General features: G+C 42.6%; 1 protein-coding gene across 2 annotated transcripts in view; it reads right to left on the minus strand.

Annotated features, from left to right (window-relative positions):
- Positions 1–14724, minus strand: part of LOC124553776 (exosome component 10) — a 191931-nt gene that overhangs the window by 115897 nt on the left and 61310 nt on the right. For both annotated transcript variants that reach the window (XM_047127713.1, XM_047127712.1), the window contains exons 5-7: positions 8790–8986; positions 5065–5254; positions 1862–2005 (exon numbers count right to left, since the gene is read on the minus strand). In XM_047127713.1, the coding sequence (XP_046983669.1) occupies positions 1862–2005; positions 5065–5254; positions 8790–8986 (531 nt within the window). The remainder of the gene's footprint in view (positions 1–1861; positions 2006–5064; positions 5255–8789; positions 8987–14724) is intronic.

The raw sequence follows: 14724 nt of genomic DNA on the forward strand, positions 1-14724 counted from the left end.
TCTCAAGTTATGCCAGCTGCTCACTAGGTGCTAATGGAATCATTTTCACAATTTAACTTTAATTGATCACAATTCAGACAATTTGTACAAAATATTCATAAATTATATACAGGGCTATTACAAATGATTGAAGCGATTTCATAAATTCACTGTAGCTCCATTCATTGACATATGGTCACGACACACTACAGATACGTAGAAAAACTCATAAAGTTTTGTTCGGCTGAAGCCGCACTTCAGGTTTCTGCCGCCAGAGCATTCGAGAGCGCAGTGAGACAAAATGGCAACAGGAGCCGAGAAAGCGTATGTCGTGCTTGAAATGCACTCACATCAGTCAGTCAAAACAGTGCAACGACACTTCAGGACGAAGTTCAACGAAGATCCACCAACTGCTAACTCCATTTGGCGATGGTATGCGCAGTTTAAAGCTTCTGGATGCCTCTGTGAGGGGAAATCAACTGGTCGGCCTGCAGTGAGCGAAGAAATGGTTGAACGCGTGCGGGTAAGTTTCACGCGTAGCCCGCGGAAGTCGACGAATAAAGCAAGCAGGGAGCTAAACGTACCACAGCCGACGGTTTGGAAAATCTTACGGAAAAGGCTAAATCAGAAGCCTTACCATTTACAATTGCTAGAAGCCCGGACACCCGATAACAAAGTCAAACGCTTTGAATTTTCGGCGCGGTTGCAACAGCTCGTGGAAGAGGATGTGTTCAGTGCGAAACTTGTTTTCAGTGATGAAGCAACATTTTTTCTTAATGGTGAAGTGAACAGGCACAATGTGCGAATCTGGGTGGTAGATAATCCTCACGCATTCATGCAGCAAATTCGCAATTCACCAAAAGTTAACGTGTTTTGTGCAATCTCACGGTTTAAAGTTTACGGCCCCTTTTTCCTCTGCGAAAAAAATGTTACAGGACACGTGTATCTGGACATGCTGGAAAATTTGCTCGTGCCACAACTGGAGACCGACAGCGCCGACTTCAGCTTTCAACAGGATGGTGCTCCACCGCACTTCCATCACAATGTTCGGCATTTCTTAAACAGGAGATTGGAAAACCGATGGATTGGTCGTGGTGGAGATCACGATCAGCAATTCATGTCACGGCCTCCACGCTCTCCCGACTTAGCCCCGTGCGATTTCTTTCTGTGGGGTTATGTGAAAGATTCGGTGTTTAAACCTCCTCTACCAAGAAACGTGCCAGAACTGCGAGCTCACATCGACGATGCTTTCGAACTCATCGACGGGGACATGCTGCGCCGAGTGTGGGAGGAACTTGATTATCGGCTTGACGTCTGCCGAATCACTAAAGGGGCACATATCGAACATTTGTGAATGCCTAAAAAAACTTTTTGAGTTTTTGTATGTGTGTGCAAAGCATTGTGAAAATATCTCAAATAATAAAGTTATTGTAGAGGTGTGAAATCGCTTCAATCATTTGTAATAACCCTGTACAAAAACTTTCATCGCGAATCTGTGCATCCTACAGCAGTTTCTGAGACTAGCCTGGCCATACAGACGGTCACAGAGAGAGATGAAAGGGTGAGTGGGAAGGGGGGCAGGGGAGAGGGAGAGGGAGAGGGACAGGGAGAGGGAGAGGGACAGGGAGAGGGAGAGGGAGAGGGACAGGGAGAGGGAGAGGGAGAGGGAGAGGGAGAGGGAGAGGGAGATGCAAAATTATTACATATTCTATGTGACACCTTTAAAGTATAAAGTTAGTAGCACAAATGGCCCACCAGACATTGAGGTTCTTTAGAATATTGGTCAAGCCCCCAATCCACACAAAAGGCTATGTACAATTGTGCCACTACCTCAGACTCTACGGCACAGTAAGATGGCAACGACGGTGCCGGCCGCACTCACCTTGACGACTTTGGGGTCAGTGAAGACGTCATTGAGGCACTGCAGGTCAGAGCGCAGGGCGAGAGTGTCGACAATGTAGTCCGTGTCGCGTGTCGACAGCTGCATCAGGCACGTCAGGCCCTGGTAGCTGCGGTACGAGTGGTGCTGTGGGAAGGACAGAGAGAAAGATATTAAATCACAGCTTGTTAATGTTTCAAACTGGTGCAGAGATTGTCAACTTGCTTTAATGTTAAGAAATTTAAATCTGTGCACTGTTAAAAATGAAAAATATATCACCCAATCACCATAATATTACACAGCTGGAATCAGTCAACTCGTACACATATCTACGTGTAACAACACGTGGGGATATGAAATGGAATATTAACATATGCTCAGATGTACACAAAGCAGGTGGCAAACTTGGTTTCAGCAGCAGAATACTATGAAATGCAGCCAGTCTGCTTACTAAACACTCGTGGCACCCACTCTATAATACTGCCCAAACGTGTGGGACCCATACCAAATAGGATGTATACAGAGAATGGCAGATTGAAATTGTGTGCCAGACTGGGACTGGGCCTCGAACTCGGAACCTTTGCCTTTCGCAGGCCGTGAGTCGTGCTGCGGTAGCTCATTGGCAGAGCATTTTCCGGCAAAAGGCAAAGGTCTCGAGTTCAAGTCAGCCCGGCAGACAGTTTTAATCTGCTGTAGAGTGAGGATTTCATGGTCTTACATTTTTTGACCCATGGGAGAGTGTCACAGAGATACTAAAGAAACTTAACTGGTAGACACTTGAACACATATGCAAGCTGTAGCGGAAAAAACTAGTTATTACAAACTCGGGATCTTTGCATTTCGCGGGCAAGTGCTCTACCATCTGAGCTACCGAAGCACGACTCACGCACGGTACTCACAGCTTTACTTCTGCCAGTATCTCGTCTCCTACCTTCCAAACTTGCAAAGGTCCTGAGTTCGAGTCTCGGTCGGGCACACAGTTTTAATCTGCCAGGAAGTTTCATATCAGCGCACACTCCGCTGCAGAGTGAAAATCTCATTGTAGTTATTGCAAAGTTTCGAGAAGTGCCTTTAATTGACAAATCTAGGACTAGACCTCGACGTATCGCTCCTGTAGGGACTGTGAGGACTACAGTAGACTAATTATAGCACACAGAGAGGTGATAAAGCTGTCGTTTTTCTTGCTCTTCAGATGTGAAAGGAGCAGGAAGAATCCCTAATTAGCAGTGCAATGCGAAGAGCACTGTGGTGTATGAAGCCTAATACACACATTATGAATCCTCAGATACCTGTGAGTATCAATAATTTCACATGTAAGACAATATTACCATTCACACTATTTGTACATAAATGTCATATTTTATTTGAGGGACATTTCATAAATAGTTCTCACATTTTTAAAATCTCTTTACATTCCTTCAATATAGTTTCCCTGCTTCTTATGACTGAATCCCAACATCTCAGCTCTATTATTCCATTCAGGACACCGCTTCTGTTCATCTGTGGCATGGTTTGAATGATAACGACATCCATGCATATATGTTTTTAACTTTGTGGACAAGTTGAAGTCTGGTGGACTCACGTCTGGGCTGTACGGCAAATGCTGCAGCGCTTCCAATCCGTATTCGCGCAGTGCTTGCACTGTGCCATTGCCGATATGTGGGCAGACATTGTCACTGAAAATGAGTGGCCCAGCCTCGAGCAATTGAAGTCAGGCTTCGTGCATTTTTCTGTGCAGGTTTTACACAAATTTATGATAATACACCACTGTGTCACTTCTTTCACTCTATCGGTCATGATGATTCCTTGGTGATCATGAGCAAAAAAAATCATTATTTGCTTGAATTTCAATTGAGAACGTCAAAATGTTTTTGGAGAGGAAAATCTGAAGCTCTCTGCTCATTGAACTGTGATTTCAACTCCAGTTCAAGTCTCTAATCCATGTTTCATCAATAGTGACAATTCGACACAAGAATCACTAACCTTCACAGTCAAATCATTGTTTGAACAAGGTTGCAGTGTGCAAGTAGTTCCGCTTCTCTTTAGCAGTTAGACAGTGCGCGGCCCATCTTGCAGAAATTTTTCTTTTCTTCAAATCATCTGTCAGGATATGGGATACTGCTGTTGGGGAGAATTCCCATGGCTTGAGAGAGTTCCTCAAAAGTTGCTCTGTGATCTTCTTCAAGAGCATCTGCCCCAAGTTTCACACTCAATTCATCTGTTGACATTTTTGGCCTTCTGCGTCTCAGGTCATCATCTATGCTCATAAGACCATCACAAAAATGATTTCTCCTAATATGGAACTATACTATAGTTTACTGTAAACTCAGCCACAAACTTCACATGATACATTGTCAATTTCTGTAGGGTTTTTGCTGCGTAAATTTTTTATCTTGATCTTCGGTCTTCAACAGCTACAGTACCCGAGACCGCTGCGCAGTCCATTTCTACCTCTTGCCAATTTTATGGTAGATACACAGTTCAAAAACCAAAAATCATGCTACGTCCTCAAGCTCCCAACTACATCAGACAAAATTTTCATTACATATACCAAGATGATATCTGTTCTTTCAGACATGTCCGAAAGAACAGATACCATCTTGGTATATATATAGTTAAGGCTTACCGGCCACTTGACCATCTTCTTCTTCTGTGCGAATGCACAAACAGTGCCCGAACTCTTACGGGAATTGGCAACGCGGCGCGAGTAACGAGTATAATGAGCGGGGGCACTACGAATGTAGTGCGGGACAATATGCTGAGAATGTGGGTTTTGCGAGAGGCATGCCAGAGATAAATCCCTGCAGTCGTGCTATCCTCTGTGTCCTCAGTGGCTCAGATGGATAGAGCGTCTGCCATGTAAGCAGGAGATGCCGGGTTCGAGTCCCGGTCGGGGCACACATTTTCATCTGTCCCCACTGACGTATGTCATTTCATTGTAAAATTTTCATTGTTGTTGCATCAAATGATCTGATTAAAATTATTTTTTTATAAACATTTTAAATTACAAAATATTTGCACATTTACAATTTCTATTATTAATTACACAATTCTGAACTGTTTAATATGTTTACTTCTCGATTCATTTATGAGCAATTACTTTAATATGACACCTACAGTACAAGTTACATGAGGAGAAAGTTTCTAAAATCTATATATTCAGTTTTCTAACATGCAGACTATTTTTTACAAAAAGCTTACTGCACCTCAAGGTCAACGGCGACTTCGGTGTAGCGGCGCAGGTCCTCGAGCATGATGTGCACATCCTCCGGGCGCTCCACCACGACGAGCGGCGTCTCATCCACGGGGAGGGGCTTCTGGGGGGCGGGGACACGCTCCAGCTGCTGGGGCGGCACACGCAGGCGGTCCAGCTCGTACTCGTACGGGTGACAGAATCTGTGGCACGAGTCACCGCCACCAATTATTGCGTGAAAGCACTGAATGCCAAAGACTTACAAACTGCCTGCCAAATATGAAACTCTTATAAGAGTCGAGGGGCATGAAAGGGAAGCAGTGGTTGGCAAGGGAGTGAGACAGGGTTGTAACCTCTTCCCGATGCTATTCAATCTGTATATTGAGCAAGCAGTAAAGGAAACAAAAGAAAATTTCGGAATAGGTATTAAAATCCATGGAGAAGAAATAAAAACTTTGAGGTTCGTCGATGACATTGTAATTCCGTCAGAGACAGCAAAGGACTTAGAAGAGCAGTTGAACGGAATGGACAGTGTCTTGAAAGGAGGATGTAAGATGAACATCAACAAAAGCAAAACGAGGATAATGGAACGTAGTCGAATTAAATCGGGTGATGCTGAGGGAATTAGATTAGGATATGATACACTTAAAGTAGTAAAGGAGTTTTGCTATTTGGGGAGCAAAATAACTGATGATGGTCAAAGTAGAGAGGATATAAAATGTAGACTGGCAATGGCAAGGAAAACGTTTCTGAAGAAGAGAAATTTGTTAACATCGAGTATAGATTTAAGCGTCAGGAAGTCGTTTCTGAAAGTATTTGTATGGAGTGTAGCCATGTATGGAAGTGAAACATGGACGATAAATAGTTTAGACAAGAATAGAATAGAAGCTTTCGAAATGTGGTGCTACAGAAGAATGCTGAAGATTAGATGGGTAGATCACATAACTAATGAGGAGGTATTGAATAGAATTGGGGAGAAGAGGAGTTTGTGGCACAACTTGACAAGAAGAAGGGACAGGTTGGTAGGACATGTTCTGAGGCATCAAGGGATCACAAATTTAGCATTGGAGGGCAGCGTGGAGGGTAAAAGTCGTAGAGGGAGACCAAGAGATGAATACACTAAGCAGATTCAGAAGGATGTAGGCTGCAGTAGGTACTGGGAGATGAAGAAGCTTGCACAGGATACAGTAGCATGGAGAGCTGCATCAAACTAGTCTGAGGACTGAAGACCACAACAACAACAAACAATAACAGATATGAAACTATGTGTGGGGTCAGAACGCAGACCCCAATCGTCGCCTCTTACCAACCGACATACGAGGGCATGACCCGTCCGACCTGCCTACAGAGCAGTACCTCACCTCCTACTTTCCAAACTCAACAGTAGCTCTCTGATGTACGTAGCCAGACGAGCACTCCTGGAAGAAAGGATACTCCACAGAAGTGGCTCTGCCACAGTGTAGGGGACTTTTCCCAGGACAAATCCTCCACTCTGCTGCAGTACATATCTCAGCAGAGCCGCTGACACCCGGCCTACTTCACCGTGAAGGCTCTGCAAAAGCTGTCGTCAGTGTACTCGATGCTGCTGATGTCTGTTAAGTAGCTGTTTAATATTTGTAACACTTGTGTGTTGTTCTCAGTTAACTTGTGTATCCGTATGTAACTTCCTTCAGACATGATAAATAAAGATGGGTTGACTCAAAAGCACAGAAAATTTTGGAACATGTAGTGGCAACAATCGAGATAGGTGGTGCTGAATGAGATATAGAATGCTGCTCACACTATCTTGCCATTTAGTAAACACTAAATGTGGAGCAACAGAATGGCATGCACACTGTCTTTGTGGTAAAAGCCTATAACAAGAATGGAAGTGTAGAGGACGCAAATCGACAATTCGGCGTCATTTCGAAGCTGGACGGAACGGTCGTGTTCCCTGAGCACATGCAACTGATGCCTGACCCTGCAATTTTGAAGCGATGTGTTCAGTACTGAAGACCCAATGTGCAGAGAGAATCCAAACTACCTGTATGGGGCTGTGTGAACTGTTTAACTACAAACCCCGCAGCGTTCTGTTCATCAGTTGTATCGCTTGAGAGTTTGACAAGTACTGAAAGTGGATTTAAGGGTATCAGGACGTCAAACGGGCTGACTTGGAGCAGGAGAGGCACCACAGGACATTTTATTTTCTACTGTCTATACTTTTACAGATAAATTCATAAAACTTTGTCAGCATGACCAGGAAGGATTCAGAATTCACACTCACAGCAGTGGAAGTGCGAAAACATAACAAAATAATTTTTTTTTAGATATGAAATTTAATCATTTTTTCACTTACTGTCGGCTGCATTTGTTGCTATAGGTACCTTTTTCTTCACAAGTAAGAGAGATTCTTTGATGAATTTTGCGCAGCATACAAACCATACTTACAGATGTATGAAACTCTAGAATTTTCCAAATCTATAAAAAACTGTGGTAAAAATTGAGATAATTAACTACAAAATTTGATTTTTTTTTCTAAACATAAAGTTTAAAACGTAACAGTTCATTCATTTTTTCATAAATTAAATAGATTCTAGAGTTTAAGACACCTGTAAGTGTGGTTTGTGTGCTGTGCAAAATTCATCGAACAGTCTCTCTTACTTATGAAGAAAAGTGTACCTATAGCAATAAATGCAGCCAATAGTAAGTGAAAAAATGATGAAATTTCACATGTAAAAAAAATTATTTTGTTATGTTTTTGAACTTCGGCTGCTACGAGTGCGAATCCTCAATCCTTCCTGGTCATGCTGACAAAGTTTTATAAATTTACTTGTAAAAGTATAGACAGTGGAAATTAAAATGTCCTGTGGTGCCTCTCCTGCTCCATGTCGGCCCGTTTGACATCCTACCCCCCTTACAGTTCCATCTGTACAAGCCACAGATCATTCAGCAACTTTAACTTAACAATCTGCTAATGCGAAGACAATATGCTACACATTTGTTAGCGAAAGTATAATTCACAATTTCACTAACGACAAGTGGATGTCAGATGAAGCTCACTTTCAGCTGAGTGGTTTTGTCAGTAGACAGAATTTTCGTTGTTGGTCACAGAAAAATCCATGTCAGCTACAAGAGCGTCAATTGCACAGCACCAAGGTTACTGTACAGTGAGTCATGTCATCGAGTGGCGTTACAGGCACCTACTTTTATGAAAATGATGATGGGTGAACAGTGACATGGGAACAACTCATCTGTTCAGTATGTTGCCACGATGGAAATTTTGTTGCGCACCAACTACCCCATTTTTCTGCCGACAGTTGGTTTCAATATGACGGAGCAACAGCACGGATATTGATGGCAGTTGTGTGACAACTGTTTGGTAACTGCTGTGTATGTGCGGATGGATGTGTGTGTGTGTGTGTGTGTGTGTGTGTGTGTGTGCGCGCGCGCGAGTGTATACCTGTCCTTTTTTCCCCCTAAGGTAAGTCTTTCCGCTCCCGGGATTGGAATGACTCCTTACCCTCTCCCTTAAAATCCACATCCTTTCGTCTTTCCCTCTCCTTCCCTCTTTCCTGATGAAGCAACTGTTGGTTGCCAGAGCTTGAATTTTGTGTGTGTGTTTGTGTTTGTTAGTGTCTCTATCAACATACCAACGCTTTCGTTTGGTAAGTTACATCATCTTTGTTTTTAGATATATTTTTCCCACTTGGAATGTTTCCCTATATATAAGAAACACAGAGTGGCCCCTACCGCACTCACCTCTCACCCTCGTCGGTGACCTCCAGCGTGATGGCGAACGGCGTTATCGCATTCGGCTTGTATTTGAGGATCGGCTGAAACGGGCCGGGCGAGTTGTCCACCTTGTCCTTGAACTTGGCCTGCGGCCGCTCGATGTTGCGCGCAGTGAGCAGACGCACCGTCTGCCCAGAGCCCACCACCGTAGCCACTGGGCTGGCCTGCAATCGAGAGAGGAGACAGAGCGTGAGAGTGGACAGGGGTGGCGCAAGCACCGCAGCACACGACACGGATAGCACACACCTCTCATTATCCCTCTCTGTCGAACAATGGTCGAGGTAGATCTGGCACAGAATAATAACAGCCGACCCGTATTTATCAACAGGAATGAATCTGCCGCTGTGGTACTCGAGCGACGGGAGTACGTAAGTGAAGGTCTGCACCAGCTGTCTGACACCTATACATAGAGCATCTGCCATCGGGACCCCATCCCAGTGATTCAAACTGACCTACAGTCCCTCCTTGAAACCTCAGGCCCTTCACAAGGACTAGCACGTCAGTTTATAGAACTTCTTACACCACCCAAACTACACACCCCCACCTTTTACCTTCTTCCTAAGATCCACAATTCCAATCGTCCTGGCCGTCCCACAGCTTCTGCCTTAAAGCACTCACCAAATGTATGTCTGCCTTAGTTGATCAACACCTGTAACCCATAGTACAAAGACATCCTTCCTGTAGTGTTGGCAGAAGAGCCAACACTGTGTTGCTAGAGGAGGCCGAAATGCACGCGTTTAATTACACGCTGACTGGCGTGAGGTCTGGAACACTTAAGGGAATTAATAGTAGCAATTAAAGTAGGTAGTTGATATAATACTTAACTTTAATCCACAATTGGTGTACATCGCTCTTGTTTATATATGTTTTATAATCTCAATATGAAATGCTATGGCGCCTTGCTAGGTCATAGCAAATGACGTAGCTGAAGGCTATGCTAACTATCGTCTCGGCAAATGAGAGCGTATTTGTCAGTGATCCATCTCTGGCTAAGTCGGCTGTACAACTGGGCGAGTGATAGTAAGTCTCTCTAGACCTGCCGTGTGGTGGCGCTCGGTCTCCAATCACTGACAGTGGCGACACGCGGGTCCGACGTATACTAACAGACCGCGGCCGATTTAAAGGCTACCACCTAGCAAGTGTGGTGTCTGGCGGTGACACCACACTTCCTATATTAAAGGCACCAATCATTTTCTACATCGTCTGAAATCTGTGTCAGTCCCACTCCCACCACACACCCTGCTTGTCACCACCTCCTTCTCCACCAGTATCCTCCACATACATGGTAAGTGTGCAGCTGAACATTTCTTCAATCAGTGCCCACATGATTTCAAATATATGACATCCTTGCTACTCACCTTACTCAACTTTATACTTACCAACAACTACTTCACCTCTGAGGAGCAGACATACAAACAGATCAGAGGGTACGGCCATGGGAACCAGAATGGCTCTTTCCTATGCAAATCTTTTCATGGGTCACTTGGAGAGGGCTTTCCTGGGATCTGTAAGCCTTCAGCCCCTGGTTTGGTTTAGATATATTGATGACATCTTTGCGTACAGATTCATGGTGAGGCTGACCTGTTAAAATACCTGTAATCTCTAAATACCTTCTCCCAATTAAATTTCAAATAGTCTTAAATCCCATGACACTTTCCTTGATGTTGATCTCATCCTCACCGAATGCCAGTTACACACTTCCGTCCACATTATACCTACTAACAAACAACAGAACTTAAATTTTGACTGATGCCATCTTTTCCATGTCAAACGTTCCCTGCCATACAGCCTCGGCATTCAAGACAAACACATCTTGTTCAGATGCACACTCTTCACAACAGTTTACCACTATTCTCACCTGGGCCTTCACTGGACGTAATTACCCCATCAGCCTAGTTCAAAAGCAGATTTGCTGGGCCATCACATCCAATCTTGGTGCTGATGATCCCTCCTACAAAGAACTTAAAGAGTACACCACTTGTCACTCAGTATTATCCTGGTCTCAAATGTATTAATCAGCTACTTCGACAAGGCCGTAACTTCCTAACATCATGCCCTGAAATGTGATCCATTCTATTTGTCTGAGATTTTGCCCACCGCACCTAGAATAGCTTTCTGTCGCCCTCCCAATCTTCGCAATACCCTTGTCAGACTGTAATGGATCTGGGGGATGTGTTATTTTTTACCGGATTTGTCGATACCAAATTGTAAATGTTTTCTTTTTTTTTTTGTCAGAATTTTTGTATTGTAATTTGCCTTATTATATGCTAATTTACTTATATTTTTGAGAGTGAAAGCATATTGATTACTATTAGTAAATGTGTCGAAGAATAGCAAAGAGACTGATTACAAGTGGAAGCTTGTGTGTTGTGTAAAATGTCTTTGACGCTGGAGTCGTCTTTGACTATAGTCAGTCGGCAGTTAACTCTTGGTGTGTGTTGACGGTAGAACAATGTGCAGGTCGCTGTCATAAATAATTTTGAATTATGTTACTATTTTTTTATATTAACTATAAGAAGAAACTACATTCGAAGAAATGGTATTTGAAGCACCAAATATGAGACAAACACATTGAACCAGGTCATTTCTGCAGCCGACAAAGATGCATTGTGGAATCATACTTCCACTAGACAACTGAAGCCAAGACCAATATCGCCTTGTAAACATCTAACGGATAAGGTACTGTCACGAAATATGCCAAATTTAAGTAAATAAAAAATAGTGAGCATATTTCAACTTTGTGTCTCAGCCGGGATATCATATTTCAAGACCCTATATCCCTTCTGCACCTATCTCCCAACACTATGGCTCCTAAACCTGTGACCACCCCCACTGCAAGACTTGCCCTATGCACCCTCCTACCACCATCTATACCAGTCCTGTAATTGGCAAAACATATACTATCAAAGGGAGAGCTACTTGTGAAATGACACATGTTGTGTACCATCTGTTATATAAACACTGTTCGGCCTTTTGCATCTGCATGACTACCACCAAGTTATCAGTTAGGATGAACAGGCATACGCAGAGTGTGTATCCTGGCAACACACAATATCCTGTTGCAATGCATGCCTACAACACAAGAGTTGTGACCTCGGTGCCTATTCCACAACCCGTGCCATCTGGATTCTTCCCACAACATCGGTTTCTTAGAACTCTGCAGGTGTGAACTGGCACTAAAATGTGTCCTTGGTTCTCCACCTGGCCATTAATTTCTTCACAGTAACTATTCCTTCCTTCAGTCCACTAGTTTCCTAATTTTTTTGTTTTCCGACCTGTCTATTTTTCGTCATCCCCCTCTATCACATACAATGCACTTAGCTTTTCTCTCTTATTAATTTGTGCACAATGTGCTAGCAGTGAGCAGTGAATATCAATATAGATTTTCTATTTTTAATTAAGGGGCACTACTTTATTAATTGTGTTATGATTACGTTCACTGTTAAGTGATATCTTAGAATAGAAGATTTTGTGATTTTTTTATTTTATACTTTTTATACTGGCACTCATAAAAGGTTGTATGTTACCTACCCAGGCTAAGGCCCATATTGTAAAATATGTGTGCTTTTTATGGATTTGTCAGACACTCATTTAAACAAAGAAAAATTTTAACTGAAAACAGTGCATACAGCATTTTAGTCTTTATATTGGTGACACTGGCTTACTATGTACTCTAACTGAAGTGCCTTCTGCTGGAATTAGGTTTTTGTACAAATACCTGATGCAATCTGAGTATTATCAGCACATACCATGTACTCACATGTTTAACTTGACAGTATGTATGGCTGCCATCCATGGCTATAAATATTTTATATATTTACATTTCATGCGTCATTAATACTGTATAGATTTAGTCTTAACTAACTGAACCTATTCGCTTACACATTATTTATATTTACAACAGATGGCGGTAAGCCGAAACCGGTAATAAAGTATAAAGAAATCTGTGTGATCAAGACAGCTTGTGAAAACAAAAGTGCCAAACATAAAATGATTGCGGACTCATTTACAGACTTCATGTCTTCAATTGATAAACTTGTTGAAGCTATTGTCATGTTTGTCGATTTCAATAGGTTCTGTGAACAAGCGGGTGTGGTAGCTCTTCTCCACAATGAGAACTTCCGTGTCAGTAAATTTTATCGTGTGGTCGGTTTCTCACAGCATGTGTTCCGCCGTGGTCTGCAGCCTGCACAAACTGCCAAATCACAACTCTAGCCAGAATAGTGACAATGAATATGATCATAATGTACACAAGATAGATTATAGAAGATAGATTAAGGAAAGGCAAACCTACGTTTCTAGCATTTGTAGACTTAGAGAAAGCTTTTGACAATGTTGACTGGAACACTCTCTTTCAAATTCTGAAAGAGGCAGGGGTCAAATACACGGAGCAAAAGGCTATTTACAATTTGTGCAGAAACCAGATGGCAGTTACAGGGTGTATACATGGACAAGGAAAAAAAAATTTCCGGGTTTTTCCCGGGTTTCTCAGTTGAAAATACACTTTCTCCCCGGTGATAATACACTTTTTCCATGTTAAGTGACAGTATACTTTTCCTCGGCACTGTAAAACTTATCAATCCTTTGAACGTTTATGGTTTTATACACCAACGTAGAATTTCACGGCACCTTAGGAAACGAAACTTGGGAAAAAACACGTTTTGGAAATATCTTTGATGTGCAGCAACATGTACACTGCATATTTTCATGTTACGAAGGTATAGATTCGAATTCCACCAAACACCGCATGTTACTTTCCGAAGCATAGAAATCGAGACTGCGACGCGCTTTTGTAAGCCAGTCACAGCTCATGTCACGTGATCTCGCCAGCTGATGACAGCACAGGACACTGATGTAGTCAGCCAACAGCAAGATCACTCTTAAGTAGTACGAACACACAAATAAGAAAAGTTAATGGTTTAAATTAATATACTTAATGTTGCTACTAGAAAAACAAAACTTTCACATATAATATTGGTCTCGAAGATAAATAAGCTGCAAGAGAGGCTAAGCTTCCACATATAATGTTGATCTTTTTTGCGTGTGTTACACTTCAAGATACATCACACAAATGTGCCAGTAAAATTTTTAGTAATGATGTAAATGTCTGATTTTCTGGGCTCGAAATTCGTCTAGATGGCCGTCCTCAAAGAGTTGATTTTGAAATGAGAGTCAAACGCTCTGTGATTTAAGAAATTCCTCGTACATTCTCACACACAGTTCATCTTGCGTAAAAGGAAATTTACTTTGAAAGTAATGCTTTTCAAATCACCATTTGCAATATTTTCCCGTGACCCGTTAGAAATTGGTTCGTTTCAGCATTTGCCAGAGCGCGCCAGATAACAGTCTGTTGTGACTCGCCGATCTTTCAAAGTGCTGCCGCGCAGTTACGCGCGTCCTCTACATGCGGTGCTGTCTGCCAGCCACGCAGCAGCAGCGCCACCGAAGCGGCCAGCCAGCCAGCGGCCACTAGACTCGGACTAAGTTATGATTTGACTGTTAAAGTGTACACACGTCTTACTCTGTTTACTTGATCTGTGACTTTCATGTATTGCGTCTTCCTTGAAAAATATTTGTTCAACTTGAAGTTATAACACAGGTGTCACTGTCCTTGCACATGTATGATTACGCAGCAAGCCCGCATGTTCGTACGTGTAAAACATTAAAAGATCTTGCATTGTGTCATAAAAGAAACAAGACATCAGAGGATACTTCAAGAGCATCGGAATTTCGTGAACCATACTGAAATACAGAATAATAATTCGTATGTCCAGAGTCGGATGTAAATTTTCTTGAGTACCAGAACCGTATTATCTCATGTTTGGTTCTTTATTATGGCATAATGCCATACAAGCTAGAAGCTGGAAAACGTGCACTTGAAATGCAGCGAACAGTTGAAACT

The sequence above is a fragment of the Schistocerca americana genome, chromosome 11 (genome assembly GCF_021461395.2).
Source record: "Schistocerca americana isolate TAMUIC-IGC-003095 chromosome 11, iqSchAmer2.1, whole genome shotgun sequence".
NCBI classification, from domain to species: Eukaryota; Metazoa; Arthropoda; class Insecta; order Orthoptera; family Acrididae; genus Schistocerca; species Schistocerca americana.